The sequence below is a fragment of the Pelophylax lessonae genome, assembly GCF_965119305.1.
Source record: "Pelophylax lessonae genome assembly, chromosome: 9".
Taxonomy (NCBI): domain Eukaryota; kingdom Metazoa; phylum Chordata; class Amphibia; order Anura; family Ranidae; genus Pelophylax; species Pelophylax lessonae.
The window spans coordinates 215,001,902-215,018,340 of record NC_138776.1 but is presented as its reverse complement, the minus strand read 5'-3'; the positions used below and the strand labels follow the sequence as shown (position 1 = coordinate 215,018,340).

General features: G+C 43.3%; 1 protein-coding gene across 3 annotated transcripts in view; it reads right to left on the bottom strand.

Moving 5' to 3' along the window:
- The window catches only part of SYT15 (synaptotagmin 15), a 142,134-nt gene that overhangs the window by 44,853 nt on the left and 80,842 nt on the right, over positions 1-16,439 (bottom strand). For all 3 annotated transcript variants that reach the window (XM_082268501.1, XM_082268502.1, XM_082268503.1), the window contains one exon: positions 11,417-11,537. In XM_082268501.1, coding sequence (XP_082124627.1) covers positions 11,417-11,537 — 121 coding nt within the window. The remainder of the gene's footprint in view (positions 1-11,416; positions 11,538-16,439) is intronic.

The following is a 16,439-nucleotide window of genomic DNA, read 5'->3' as shown; positions in this document are numbered from 1 at the left end:
TTTTTTATAGGCCACCCAGTATTTAGGAATAGGTGGAGACTCCTCTCCTTGTACAAACAGAAGGGACTGCCAGGGCTATGACAGTGATGATAATGGGGGAATTGAATCACCCTAAAATTGACTGGAGTAATACCACTGCTGGAACAGGAACAGTGGAAATTTAAAAACCTATTACAAGATAATTTTATGGTACAATGTATAGAAGCCCCAACTAGAAATTAAGCTCTGCTAGACCTTTTATTCTCAAACACTGCAAAGCTTGTTAGGAATGTTCATATAAAAGACCATCTCTGTAGCAGTGACCATAAAATGGTTTAATTTAATATTAGCTGTAAAAAAGCACATACTGGAAAGATTTAAAAAAAAAACTTAATTTTATGTAAATTTTCCAAGGCTGAGGAATGCTCTCCAAGATTTAGACTGGGAGGGAATATTGTTATTAAAGAACACAGAACAGAAAAGTGAAATTCTTCCAATCGACGGTATGGGAACACACTGCAAAATATATTCCCATGGGTAATACATGTAAAAGGTTAAAAATAAAACCTATGTGGTTCACATTCCGTGTTGAAAAGACTATGATTAATAAGAAAGGAGCATTTAAAAAATAAAATTGAAGGAACAATATTATCATTCAAAAGTTTTTAAGAATATAAACGGAAAATGAAAAAATGAAATCAAGGCTGCAAAAATTCAAAATGAAGGACAGGTTGCAAAAGAGAGTAGGACAAATGGCAAAAACGTATTTAAATATATTAGTGGTGAAAAGTCAGTTCTGAGCATGTAGGCCCTTTACAAAATATTTTTGAGTGGGTGACTGGGAAAAAAGGGAAGGCAAATGTATTAAATAACTTCCTTAGCTCTGTGTATACAAAGGAAAATGGGGGTACTTTAGGTACTTAACCAATTTTATACTGTGGCAGGGCGGCCATTATGCACAAAATCAAGTACATGTACGTGATTTTGCTTTAAGGCTCTAGGGGATGCGCAGGAGCTGCGCTTTCCCTGTGATTCGACACAACTTGAGCCAGTCCGCAGGACTGGCAGCCGCGATCGCCACCGGCATCTCACGATTGTCAAGGAGACTGACAAAACGGCCATCTGCCTATGTAAACAAGGCAGACGGCTGTTCTGTCAGACAGGAAGGGGGAGATCGTGTAATCCTAGTGTTTAGGAACACCAATCTCCCTCTTACTGTAGTCAGTCCACGCCCCCCACAGTTAGAATTTACAGCACTAAGAGCGCGCCGGAAAAAGAGGCCAAAATGCATGCGCCAATGACGTAATACAAAAAAAAAAGGACGAATTGCAAGCAAACAAGGTAGGGAGGATTTCACACATAGCAAACAGCTAGGTGCTTACTAATGTTTTATATGGCAGAAAATAGACAGGGTAGGTTTACTTTCACTTTAATGGGGATAGTTTTGACATAGCCCTCAAAGGACCATAATGGCTCAAAACTGGTCTAGAAACAGATTAGACAAAATAAAGGTGAATAAGGCACCTGGACCAGATGGCTTAAATCCACATGTCCTCAAATAGTTGAGCTCTGTTATTTCAATGGCATTGTTTCTAATTTTTAGATACTCTTTATTGGCTGGCATAAACCAACTGGATTGGTGTAAGCCCAATGTGGTGCCTATATTTAAAAAAGGTCAAAGTCTTTACCAAGTAACTGCAGACTGCTTAATTTATTTTTTCTATAGTCGGGAACATACTTGAGAGTTTAACCTCCCTGGCGGTATGATTCTTTCGGATTTTAAGTACCATTATTTTGCTTGTAAATCTTGAGAATGAGCAGCACAAACCAACAATTTATATATGATTTCTTTTTACCGTGTGTTCTTCTTTATAACATCCCGAGTATGATAAAGTTTGAAACACAAAATCCTAAATTATAATATAATAAATAACTATAAAATAATAATATAATAATAACACTTTTTTTTTCCAAAAAATAACACTTTTTATTCAATAAATTATAGTAATCAAAAACACTGACATTTTTTTTTTGTCAAACAAGGATGCAATATATTTATTTTTTTGCCAAAAAGGATGCAATATTACATACTGCTTCAATAAACGTCCCGGGTGTGGAAATTTTTGAAACAGGGTACAGCGCAAAGTCCAACATCCCAGTCTGGACAGTAGTACCGCGTTTCCTTTCTGATTTTCCGCCCGGTGTCGTTGTGCTTGGAACAGCACACCACACACATCCTTGTGGGTGCAGTCTTCTTCTCCGTCGGCGGAATGTGGTCTATAAAATGACGACCGGTCAGTCGTTCGGGGTTCACAACACCAGCAGCACGGCGTCCGGATCTACTTATTGTTGGGGTCTGGTGCCTGAGAAAAATGAGCTCAGCAATTTTCCACACAAAGTCCGCATGGATCACAAGCCTGTCACTTTTCTTTTTTAGGAGAATGAAGGCATTCCACAAACACTGCTCCAGGAGGTGCCTGAATATTTTTTTATAATATTTTTTCTGCTGTTTCCGCATTGCCGGATAGAAAGTCATGGCCTGGTCACCTCCCATGGTGTTGTTATAATCCAGGACCAGTTGCGGTTTCAGCACATCTTTTCCCCCTTTTGTATGGACCATGGCAGTGGCGGTGTTATGGATGGTACTCATCAGGCAGACATCTTTTTTGTCACGCCATCTAAGTGCCAACATTTTTCTTTTCTGCCAGGCAAGGAATTCTCTGGGCTTCAGCTTTTTGTTGGCAAAGCTGGGGGGCATGTCACACCGGTTTGCTCTGACGGTCCCATACGCATCTGTCTTATGCTGTAGGAGGAACTCAAACAGTTCTGGGGACGTATAAAAATTGTCTGTGGTGACACAGTACCCCTGATCCAGCAGAGGCTCAATCAGCGTCAGAACAGAAGCAGTTGCCATCCCATAGCTGCTGAACCTTTGGTTGAACTTGGTTCCTCTCCCGGTGTATAGGACCGAGTTCCAAATATATCCAGAGCTGGATTCACACAGCATAAATGATTTGATTCCAAAGCGTGCTCGCTTGGACGCAATGTATTGGATCCAGCTAAGTCTCCCTTTATATGCCATTAGACTTTCGTCTATGCAAATGTCTCTTTCTGGGACATAGGACTCCTGGAAATTTTTCAAAATTAATTGGTAAATGTCCCAGATCTTTTTGAGCTTCGGAGCCGGATGAGAAGTCTCATCAAAATCGTCATTATTGGTAAAGTGCAAATATCTCATAATAAGGGAAAATTTGTACTCCGACATAACGGTACCAAAAAAAGGTGTGGCCAATAATTTGTTTGTGGTCCAATACCACTTCTGCAGGGGTTTCCCCACCACTCCCTGCAGAATAATTAGGCCCAGGAATTTCCAGATATCTGCACTGGTAACGGGTTCCCACATCCTGCTCCTTGAAAACCGCCGATGTGCTGTGGCTTGTTGCTCCTGGTACCGATTGGTCTCCACAACAATTTTTTCGATACCCTCATCAGTCAAAAAAAGTTGCAGATATGCCAAGGGGTTATCCTCCTCAACATCGACTTTGATACCAGGCGCTCCAGTAAACGGGAACCTTGGGGGCGCTACGTGCTCCGTACCGCAGTCGATCACGCACCAAGTACGCACATCGCTCGGGACACAGTCACAGCATCATCACTGAACTCACTTTCAGCATCGGATGACGAGCTTCCCCATGAATCGCTGTCACTCCACTCTGCATGCGATTCAGGATCGGTGTCGCTCTCGCCCAGCAGGTCATACACCGCTTTTGATGTTGCGGCGCGCTTGTTTGAGGTCATGGTCGCTCTGCAATGATCCAGATACAGTGTATAGGAATAATGCAGGAAGTGCAATGGAGAAAGCACTGGGGGGCAATCAAAGGTCAATTTATTTTATTTAGGGAATGTAATCCAATAGATTATTAACAGTGTATCAGTGTGTTTGTGCATATACTTTTTTGAATTTGCCGCCGGTTCCACCCCCCTGCGGACGTCACGTCGCAGGAGACGGAAGCCGGGGCTCGCAGACGATCGGGAGGAAGCTCCGCCGCCGCATACTGCCCGCATACATCGCTGGATCTACCAGGAACCGGCGATCTTCCTAGCGCTACCCCGAGTGTGGCTCGGGGTTACCGCTTTTGACTCTAAAATCTAACCCCGAGTCACGCTCGGGAATACCGCTAGGAAGGTTAATAAAAGATAGAAGAGTTTTTGCCAGAAAAATGGGAATTTTGACTTACCGTAAAATCCATTTCTCTGGTGTTAATTCACGGACACAGCTCCTGATTCTTCGTAAACATTGGGTTATACTGCCCCCTACAGGAGTAGAACACAAGGCAGGAAAAAGCTTGACTACGCCTATGGGCAGTACCAGGGGAGATACTCCCACTCTCAGCTATAGGCACTCAGTTTTGTTACAAGCAGTGTCAGAAGAAAGCCAACTCCACAGAGGGGTGGGTGCTGTGTCCGTCGATGAACATTAGAGAAATAGATTTTACGGTAAGTCAAAAATCCCATTTTCTCTTTCGTTCATTGACCGACACAGCTCCTGATTCTTCTTAACCATTGGGACATCCCAAAGCAGTGGTAAACATTAGGGGTGGGAAAACATCAGAAAAAATTCCCAAGGCTAACCATAGCCAACCAGGTAACATAGAGCTCAACCATAAACAACTTGAGCTCACCTGAAAAAACATATACCCTCAAAGAGGACCAGGTCCTCTAAACAGCTGCCAGCAAAACCTTGCGGCCAAAAGAAGCATCCACAGATGCCAACACAACCACTTTACAAAAAACTTTGTAAAAGTGTGCACCGACGACCAGGTGGCAGCCTTGCAAAACCTGCGTCACTGACTCTTGAAGATGGAAAGCCCAGGAGACACTAAGCGCCTTGTAGAGTGTGCCTAAACAGGGAAAGGAGGAACCTGAACCCTGATGCAATAGGCTTGAACCACTGTCTGTCTGATCCATCTGGAAACGGTAGCAGAAGAAGCGGGCAACCCTTTGTGAGGTCTGTCCGTGAGCGTAAATAGAGAGTCTGACTTTCTAAAAGACTCTGTAGCTGCCAGGTACACCCTAATTGCCTGGACCACATCCAAGACATGCAAAGCAATATCCATCAGATGTTTAGGCCTGGGACACAGGGAAGGCAACACAATATCTTCATTCAAATGACAGTCAGAGACCACATTAGGAAGGAATGATGGACAGAGGCAAAGCACCACCTTATCCTTGTGAAGCACCATAAGAACGACAGGATAACGCTGTCAGTTCCAACACCCTGCATGCAGAGGTGATAGCCACCAAAGAAGGTCCCCTTCTGGGGAAACGTAAGCAGGGAAACCTCCTGAATATATTCAAAGAGAAGCTTCAGTAGAGCTGAAAGCACCACATTAAGATTCCAGGGCGGTTAAAGCCAGCAACCGTAAAGCAGGATGGAAGGTTGGTCCTTGGGACCGCAGACCCTTCCTGAGAGGAAGTCCCCATAAGCATCGGTGACCAGCTGTACCAGTTCGGCCTACCAAGACCGAGACTAGACCAGTCTGGAACCACTAGAATGACCAGAATCCCTTCTGCCTGAATCCTGCACAGGAGTAGTGGCAGAAGTTTGAGATGGCTGGAACGAATCAGTCAGCACACCTTAGAATTCCAGCTACTTGCCGAGCCACAAGGACACTACTAGTGCCCCCTTGGTGATTGACATAGACCACGGCCATGGTATTGTCCGAATTAATTTGTACTAGACATCCCTGAAGAGGATTGTCCAATGAGCCAGACAAAGTCTGATCGCTCGGAGTTCCAGTACTTTAATTGGCAGTCTGGGCTCTGCCAGACCCCGTGAGCACGTCTGTGCTGAGGATGCCTTCCCACTTGGACAGGCTGGCATCTGTGGAGACAACCGTCCAGTACAGGAGGAGAAGGATTTTCCCTGTCGAAGTGCCAGAGAGCGAAGCCACCTCTAAAGACCGTGGCTCGTTGACCCAATTCACCAGAATTCCTTTAGCTGTGCAAACTGTGCAAACAGACCGCTTAGAGGGTGGACACCATCAGGCACAGCACACGCATGCAAGCTCAGAGGGATGACCATCTGCTGAACAACAGAAGCTGAATTCCCTCCTTCAATGTCTGGAGTTTTTCCAGAGGAAGAAACACTTTGGCTGAGGCCGAGTCCAGAGTCAGAACCAGATAGGCCATTTTTAGTGGACAGAACCAAAGCAGATTCCTGAATGTTCAGGATCCTACTGAACTCCCTCAGTTAACAGAGCAATCTCCAGTAGTCCATCAGAGCAGTTGGAGACTCCGCTCGCAGAAGAAGATCATCCAAGTACCCCAGTACCGCGATCCCCGCTGGCTCAAACAATGCGAGCAAGGGGTCAACACTCCTGTGAAGACCCGAGGTGCAGAGGTGAGGCCAAAGGTCAGCGCCCCAAACTGATAATTCTCCACGTCTACGGCAAAACGGAGAAAGCACTACCGACCAGCACATATTAGATGTGCAACTAGGCATCCTTGATGTAAAAAAAACAATGTAGGGACTCCACTATCATGTGAATGAACTTCATGCGGAACTTCTGTACTCGCACAAAGAAGCTTAGCACCTTGAGGTCCAGAATTGGACATACCTTGCCTTCCTTCCTGGGGAGTGTAAAGAAGTTTGAGTAAAAAACCCTTGTAAATGTTCCGAAGTGGGAACTACAACAATCACCCCTTGAAATAACAAGTCTTGCATTGCCCCAAAGAGACCCTGTAAATGATCTGGGGACAAGAGCAGGTTGGAAGGGAAAAAACCTTTCCAGAGGACAAGACTAAACTCGATCTTGTAGCCTGACCAAATAACCTTGTGGACCCATTTGACCTGTACCAGGCAAGTCCATTAATCCAGAAACCAGCGAAGATGCCCCTCAACCCAGATGCGGGTGAAGGCGCCCCTTCATGCAGAGGCAGCCTTTTCTGCAGGTCTGGAAGAGCCCACTCGTGGATTGCCAGACCAGGTTCCTCTTGGAACCTCTGGTGGATGCCCTGACTTTTGATTCCTAATCTTGAGATCCTAAGAAACAAAGAGGCCGCTTAGGAGCTGAGGAGAATGGCCACGTCTATGACGGGGCTTCATGCCCTTGGTAGCCTGTGGAAGAAGAGTACTCTCCCCCCCTGTGAAACCCTTAACAATGTCACCCAAAGAAGGTCCGAACAGGCAACCCCCTACAAGAGGGAGGTCAGATAAGGCCTTCTTAGAAGTCTAGTTCGTAGACCAGCATTTCAGCCAGACAATTCGCTGAAAGACCACTGCTGATACAGACAGCCTTGAAATCAAAGGAGCCGCCATCTAAAGAGGTATCGCAGACAAACTGTAGCTCCTGTACCAACCGGTCCGCCAGCTCCGCAAAGACAGGGGGAAGCCTAGCCCACTCGGTCAGAGTTCCCGACACCAGGGCAATAGTAATTACCAGCCAAATTGCTGAACCAGCCACAGCGCACATATGGCGGGCCAGAGCATCTGCCCTCTTATTAGCTGGACCTCTAAAGGTCGGGGACTCCTCAACCGGGATAAAGGTAATTTAATTTGACCTGGAAACCGGTGAGTCCACTACAGGTGGGACCGTCCACCTTTTACACAGTAAAACCTCATAAGGATACCGCAAACAAAAAACACCTAGCAACCACTGCGTTTTGGACAACTCCACTGTTTGTGACAATGTTGTCAAGGTAAGCGGAAAGAGGAACACCCTTGATGCTTTGGAGGGCAACCTCCATTTTTAAAATGTTACACACTGATACAAACAGTGCCTCCACCAGCACCTATTTAAGAGTGCCTAGAGGAGCAGAGGAATCATCCTCACTAACTGAGCACTCAGGTTGCATGGACGCAGACCCAGTAGTGTCGCTATATACTGAGCTCACCCTGAAAACATAACATTCATGGGAGGCCGCCGACTGCGATCCCATAAAGGAGACGTCGGCCAAGTGTCCACAAATGGACCACCTTTTGGACCTCGCAAAAAACAAGGGGGTCGCCCTCTGAGCCCTCCATAGAGAACATAATAGGACATAGCGCCGTTAAAAGGGGGCCGCCCGCAATGACGCGGACGCACAAGCAGGGTATCCTCGCTAATGCCCTACACACTAGTGGCAGCAAGACTGTCATTAAAAACGAAGCACCTCCACAGCGCAACCAGGTCCAAGGGAGGTGCCCAGTTGACCATATGGCCCAGCAGGCCACAAGCCGCTGCCTACATATTTTTGTAGGGACCCAGCCGCAATTGCCCAAGATTCTCAGCCCGGGCAGATGACCAAAGGAAGAGTGGGGGCTTTAGCTACACGCACTGGGGACAACCCCCCCCCCCCCCAATGGTGGCACCAGACTCGGCCATAGACTGCGGCCTAAATTTTTGAGGGTGCCCGGTGACCAGGACTTGAGCTCCAGCAGAGCCGACCACCCAGGGGCAACAGAGGGAAAGGCGGATGCCCAAATGGGAGGCAGTGGCTTCAGCCATCCTCACAGGGGCTGCCTCACATACAGTAGGTTCAAACGAGTAGATCGCAAACCTGCTGCCTAAGGTTTTGGCCGGATCCGGCCACGTGAGGTGCGTACCCGCAGATGGTAAAAACATCCGCTCCCCCAGCCCAAAAATCGCTGCAGGGAGCCCAGAGGACATCCCTGCCCTAGTCACCAACCCCCAGGATGGCAGGGAACCCTGCTCAATCCCCTGCTGCGTACCAGTAAAACCTGGTTAGCAGAAACTCCAACCAGGCCCCCTTAAGCGCATGTGGCGAAGCCAGCTCATAACCTCACCCGGGGGGGGGGGGGAGACTTACAGTGACTGAAATTTTAGAGGGGCTTTGGGGGAAGAGAGGGGAACATGGGGGTCCAGCCATCCCAGGGAGGACGTCCACCCCAAAACCCTCCAGGGGTAGTGGGGGACAGCTACTTCCGGACAGGACACCGCTCCATTTTAATGTGGGTGCTGTCAGCCAGAAGGAAACGCTGTGACTCAAGCCGAAGCCAGTTCATATGCATCCTTGTGAGACATTTAACTTGCAGGCCAGCCCCCGTCAAGCCGGGCTATGTCACGGCTGACCAAGTGTGGAGCTGCGGTCTGCACGCGCTCGCTGGTTGGACTGGAGGGACCCTAAGAATCTATATTATCCAATTTGTCGCCCAGTCCGGCACTTGATTGTAGTTTTCACAGGAACAAAAAAATAAAAGAGGAAAAGAATTCCATTTAAAATGAAAAAATTGCCAGAACCAGAGATTCCAGCAAGGAACTAGGCCCAGACTAGGCAGAAAAAAAGTGCCTATAGCTGCGAGTGGGTACTCCCTGGAACTGCCCATAGGCATAGTCAAGCTTTTTCCTGCCTAGTGTCCTACTCCTGTAGGGGGCAGTATAACCCAATGGTCAAGAAGAAACAGGAGCTGTGTCCGTCAATGAACGAAAGAGAAACAACATTTCAAGCAACAATCAGCACTGATTCACAAAAGATTCAAACCCAGAACCGGATTCCTAAGTCACCATGCCAGAGACAATCTGGTCCTTGCTGCCGAGTGATTTATGGCTGGGACCTGCTGATTGGCAGTACAGAGCCCTGTTTTCACTAATAACACAGGGCTCTGTACACGGAGCAGCAATGTGGCAGTTTTCTCTCCCTGCTTTGCAACACAGCCACGTCTACAGTAGTCTCCTACATATAAACATGTTCCGTTCCTGAAGCACGTTCGTAAGTCCAATTTGTTTAAAAGTCCACCAAAGTAAGCCTAGGTATCCAACCAACACAATCGGCCTAGTTAATTATGGCAAACAGTTTATAAGACATTTGACATATATTGAAAAAAGGTTGAAATATAGATACAGTATTGTATACATCAATGAACACAGAACCACAATCACCAGAAATGTGAGCTAACTCACATGACTGGACATGCAAACGTATGTTCGTATCTTTGACAACTCGCAATTTAAAAGTTAGTATGTAGAGGACTAGCTGTGTTAGTAAAACCAGCACACATTAAAAAACATTACACATTGTTAGGTGCACAGAGATGCCCCTAGTTGTTAACATTAACCCTTTTCCAGCCAGTGTCATTAGTACAGTGACAGTATATAGTATTATCAATGATCACTGTATTAGTGTCACTGGTGAGGTCGGCTTCAGTTACTCAGTTCCCACCCTGTCTGTTAGTGTCAGATAGTCCCCCACACTATCACAGTCCTACTTTAGATCGCTGACCACTGGTAGTATATTTAAAAAATCAAAATATACTTTTTTGGGATTTTTTTTTTTACCAAAGACATGTAGCAGAATACATTTTGGCCTAAATTTAAGAAGAAATTTGATTTTTAAAAGTTTTTTATTGGATATGTTTTATAGCAGAAAGTAAAAAATATTGTTTTTCTTTTTGGTCTTTTTTTCATTTATATAATAAAAATAAAGAACTCAGTGGTAATCAAATGCCACCAGAAAGCTATGTTTGTGTGGGAAACAAATAATATAAATTTAATTTGGGTTCAGTGTTGCATGACAATTACCAGGTAAAGTAGTACAGTGCCAAATAACAAAAAATGCCCTGGTCATTAGAGGGGTATACAGTGAGGTATTGTTGAAAACATACTATAAAGGAGTTTACATACACTTTAATCAGTTTCAAAATCTCGGAAACATACCTAAAGATTCTTGCAACTGAGAATTGAATCTTACCTAAACACTCTTTATTGGTCTTATGATAACTTCTAGTCTGCTCAGTTGTCACTAATGATGCTTGTATTATTGCTCATTATGGCCAGCTTAGGCAAAAAAGTTGTTAAAAAATGCTCATACAATCAATTTCCCAGTTAAATCCTGGTTATCAGGAATAAAAACATTTAAACAAAAGAATGCACTCCTTTTCATGTAAAATGAGTTCAAATGTGCATTTAATAAAACCACTGAAACATATGCTGATATATTAAATCACTATTTAAAGCACAGTCATATTTAATGAAAAATGCAATTACTTGAATGCTTTATTAACTATGCTTTCAATGCATGCAGGGTGTCTTGCCATCTGGTAATCCTTTAATTGGCAATTACTGAAGCACCTTGCTGTTAGTGGCTGCTATAGTAGTGTATTTTGGTCTGTCTGCAAATCAAGGCTTTATTTTCAATAAATAAGTGACCCATGCTGCAAAGATGTGTAAGACAAAACTTAATGAACAAAGCACGGTATAAAACACGAATTCACGATATTTGCATAACTAGCAAATGTGTACCTATTCCTTGGTTGGGTAAATTGGACAGAGCAGCTTTGCTATTGAGGCATCTTCATTTGCTTTGTAAGATTTATTTAGGTCTTTAGCACACAAATTATGTAATTAAGTGAAATTTTGATGTCACTATTTAGTCACAGTTTAACAACTTTTTAATAATGATAATACTCATATTCCAAAAGGTAGACAGCTCTACTTACTGACAACCCCACGGTCTTCTTGAAACTGTATTCCCTTTGCGCGAAGTACCACTACTGTTAAACGTCCAAGGTAGTCATTGTAGCTTAGAGAGAACTGTATGTCTCCATATTCGGATGGTGGCTGGTAAGGTAAAAAAATCATAACTGATTATTACCAAGACGGAAACACAGAATGCCTACTAACTGTATGTTGGTTTCCTGGAACATAGTGACTTAAAGCAGTAATAAACCCAAAAGCAAACATTTATCATATTGCAGCTTAGCAGAAAAAGATACCTCACAAGAGTTACTTGTGTGGTCAATGGTGGATTTTAAAGGTGCAACACATAAATTTATATAAAAATAAATGTTTTATTTCACACATATTAAAAACTAGTGTATTAAAAGGTTTTAGAGATAGCCAAAGACATGGGGAACATCACCTGCAAATTTATCCCTCAAAAAAATACAGAACATAAATGACCGTAAACGCCAGATGGTATATCAATTATCCATATCATCCAAGCGGTCTTGTCCAGTTCTGAATGGTCAACGCGTTTTGCTTAATTTGTAGCTTCTTCTGGACTGTGTGTTTTTGAAGGAGCAACAATTAAAAGTGGTAATTGGTTGGATTCAAAAGAGCCAGTCTGGGGGCAGACAAAGGGGACCCAGGTGTAACCAGACCAAGGGGAGAGCAGAGGCATACAGACATGGAGAAAATCCCTATGGTGTGAAACCAATAGGACACCAGGGACATTATTATAAGGGTACATAATTAAAAATAAAAAGGTAATATGTGGTAAAGGAAAGATGTCATGATGTTCACTCGAATTGTGCTACATTTGTCAAGGGACTGAGAGTTCCTGCCTGTAATGGGCCTTTGCTGAACTAGCCTGCTAGTTCCCATATGAGTGAGCAGCAGCTGCTGTGCATTGAAAACCAAGTTTGTGCAGGCAGAAGTAAGAAGAGGACTTTTTTTGTAAATAGGGAGGAAGTTGTCCCTGCTTCAGTGTTTGGACATTGTCAAGTTGGACATCCCATAATTCCTTACCCCACTTAAGTTATCAACCCCTAATAAAATATAAAAAAACAAGCCAAGGACTGTGTTCTGCATTGGAATGCATGAAGGAAATGTCATGTGACAGGCTGTGCAGCAGTGGGGACCCAGGACATTAGCAACTCCTACGGGGGGTAGTGCTACATAGGCTTTCTTTCTCCTGTCTTCATCGAATGATCCAGCCAGTAAAACCGTTGTTTTTCAATAGAAAAGCTCTTTCACAGTTACAGAGATGAAACAGACCAGTTAGGACTGGCAGGGGTGCTTAAAATGATCAGCCTTTATTTATTTATTTATGTAAAACCTTTTATCCCAAAAGGAAAAAAAAACCTGTTTGCTGTAACTGATTATAAAGCAGTAGTTAGAGTTCGACGTGTGATCTGTCCCTACACATGAAATGCACGCCAAGCATGGAAATCAGGGTCCTAAATAGACTCTGCCTGACCAAAGATGGTCACCAAAGTCACATGGGGCGACAGTATCCAATTAGATAGAGGAAACCATAGAGGAACTAGGTTCCTTTCGACTTCCTCTTCTACCTGCATTGCCTCTGTGGATGAGTGCCACCTACAGTGGAGACTATAGACTGCACCTACCTTCAAGTCCATCTAGGTATACTAGTCCATCTAACACTACCCCATGACTGACAATGCTGCTGTCCAGTGATGCCCCCTGTACTCCTTCATCCAGAATGGGGGCACTCTAATGCAGGAGGTGTGTTAATGGCCAGACCACCGGGTGAAAATAGAGGGGGAAAAGCCTAAAAAAAGAAAACTAATGTAACCACCATTTCTAATAATTGGTAAACTGCAATATATGACATTTTTGGTTTTGGTGTAATACTGCTTTAACCTTCTTCAGATGCTAACTAACTATCAATAAAATATTCCCTAAAAAAAATGCTGATTTGTGATTACTACTTATTATCTATTAGACGTTGGTCATGGTAGCTAGAAAATGTAGATAAGCACTAGAAAACTAAATCTGGGATCAATTAGTCCCATCAGATCTAGGAATTAATTTTAAGTGTGCTGAACTTGTGAACACCATGCAGCACCCAAATCAAGCTAAATTTATTTTTTGTTTTTGGTGAAGTGGGGAACATTTCTGTCAGTTTTTCATTTCTGTCTCTGATCCCCATTGGGAAGATTTGATTTCTCTCCCTGTGCAAAACATGAAGAGTCCTGCAAAGAGATAGCACCCCAAATTGGGGGGAATTCCTTTCCCACAGGACTGGGAGAGTTGGGACAGCTGCACAAGTTTGGGAGAATGTTGAGGCAAATGGCGAGTCCAGGGGACTGGAGGGCATCTGTAAGTCTCAAGAGAGTTAGAGAGCTCAAGGTGTCAGTGGAAACCCTATAGAGAGGCCAGGAGTAGGCTTATACAGCTGGGGCTAGAACACTAGGCTGAGTGAGCCTAGAAAATCCAGAGAGCTAGGTCTGAGGTACCAGTGCCAATAGCAGCAATGCTGCCAAAAGATAGCCAAGTGGCTTGTCATTTTTCTTTGTTGTTTTTGCTGTGTGAAACTGAAACCCCTGCGTTGGCAAGTTTTCAGAACTATAACTTGTGATGTTCCTAAGCTTGTGCAGGTCAGCTAGTAGAAGTAATCTAGTAGTAGATTAAGTGGACGGTACTGCTTTTTTCACTTTAAGTTTCTCTTAAATCAGCATGCATTCTCAAGCAGACTCAGAAGAATCATTTTAATATTTACTCTAGATTTATGTACAGAGTTATTGAAAGTCTATTATTAGAGAGCTTTGAGCTGCAAACGGTGGAAATAATGGTGAGTTTGCTCAAGCAGGGCTATATCTGCTCTCTTATAAATAGGGCTTAAGAAGCTGCCAATAATACCCCGAAGGAGGACCATATAAAGACCAATGTAGGTAAGGATAACAGGGAATATAACAAAGACTAGCTCCCAGTTGGTCTCTTAAAAACAATTTATAACCTGTTCAGTGATGTTAAGCAAGTGGAAGTATTTACCTATTTTACAAAAAGATGTAGAATTAAAGAGAATATCATCTCCAGGAGATTGCTGCAGATTGCTGGTTTTGGTGCACTTTCTGAAAGCGCACCAAAACTCCTGCATGCTGCATCTTTAGTGGACTTTCAGAAAACACACCGAACATGCAGGACATAATATAACTCTGTGGGAAAGTGCAGCTAATCCGTTCCAAACACGTGGGTAAGCTGCACTGCAGCCCCGATGCAGTCAAAGCACACCGCCTCAGTATGAAAGTAGCCTAATGCCCCATACACACGTGCAGATTATCTGCAGACTTTTGTCTGCAGACTTACCTTTTCTATGTAGTGCAAGGGCCTGCCGGATTGCATACAAATTGAAAGTGTTTAGGTTTGACCTCATATTATATGGTTTTGGTAAGTCTGCAGACAAAAGTCTGCAGATAATCTGCACGTGTGTATGGGGCATTAGTCATTTCTTGTCAGTGGAACAATGGCACGACTGTGTGACCATTTTAGGGACTATCTTTCCAACATCTGGACCAACAAAATACCAGTGAAGCATGTAATTTTGTGGATGCCCCTTAACACTGGATCTGGTAAATAGACACAATAAAAGGCAAAAGGAAAAATGGTCCTGGAAACTTCAATATAGGATTTTGGCGGCGCCCATCCCCAAAATAGGTAAATTAAATGAAGGTGGGTGTTACCAATTATATACAGCAACAAATTAGAAAGGAAAGTAGGTACATACATCCACTTAGGCTGCAGTCAAAATATTTATTATAAATTGTATCAAAAAGTAATGAATGTCACATAAAAAGACAGTGTCCCCCATCCCAAACCTTCCCTGACCAGCGTCCCCAACTATTCCTCCCACCACAAGCCCCTAAAAATTATACACAAAATTGACAACCCTATTAGGGGAGGCGATCTGCTCTCCTTACTGAGAAGAAGAAAAGTATACTGGATATTTATTTTGGACACTAGAACTCTGAAAGCTAAACATTTTGAATGGGACATAACCCATTATTACAAATGAAGTTACCCACCATTATAAATTGTGACTCATGAATTTAAATAAAATGTGCATATATATATATATATATATATATATATATATATATATATATATGTATATATATGTATATATACCATTTTCCCTTCAGATTTTCTTTTTGTTTAATTTTTCCTTTTCCTTACCTTTTTTTTACCCTCTCTCTTTTTCCCTTTTTCTTTCTATTCCGCCCTTCCCTTTCCTTCCTCCTGACTTTCTTTCCTCATTCCCTTTTTCCCCTTCTTATTCCTTCCCTTGCCTACTTCCACTACCCTCCTTTCCACCTTCTCATCTATCCCTTTCTGTTGTGCTAAATCTGGGGCTCAAGAGGCTTGGGACTACCATGGGCAAGGTGCAGTGACACACTTCTGCCCTACTAACCTTTCTCAATGGACACGTTATGTTTTTCTTACAGTTATACAGCACAATGGGGTTGATTTATGAAAATTGGAGAGTGCAAAATCTGATGTAGCTATGCATGGTAATCAATCATCTTCTAACCTCAGTTTGTTCAATTAAGCTTTGACAAAAAACCTGGAAGCTGATTTCTACTGCATCAAATTTTGCACTCTCCAGTTTTAGTAAATCAACCCCAATTTGTCAAGCAATTTAAAGTGGAACTTTACCCATAACAACTTGATAAAAATAATGTTCTTTAGCAAGGAACATACATTCCACGTTAATGATTATGCTACAAAAATTAGTGTGTGCTGTGAATTGCCTCCAGCATTGCTCCTCTTTCTTTTTGCTAGAGGCTGCCATTTTGCTGAAGCCTGAAGCCCCTGAACAGCAGTAAATCTTTAGACTATCAGCAGGTCAGCCTCTAAAAATTCAGCAGTGCCTAAAAATAGCAACTGTGAAATAGTGTATTACCGGAGTTTAAACAGTGCAGGCACTTATTTTTATTGTTTTATATAGCTATACCTACAAAAACGCCAGCCTGAAGTGATCTATCAGGTCCTAATTTT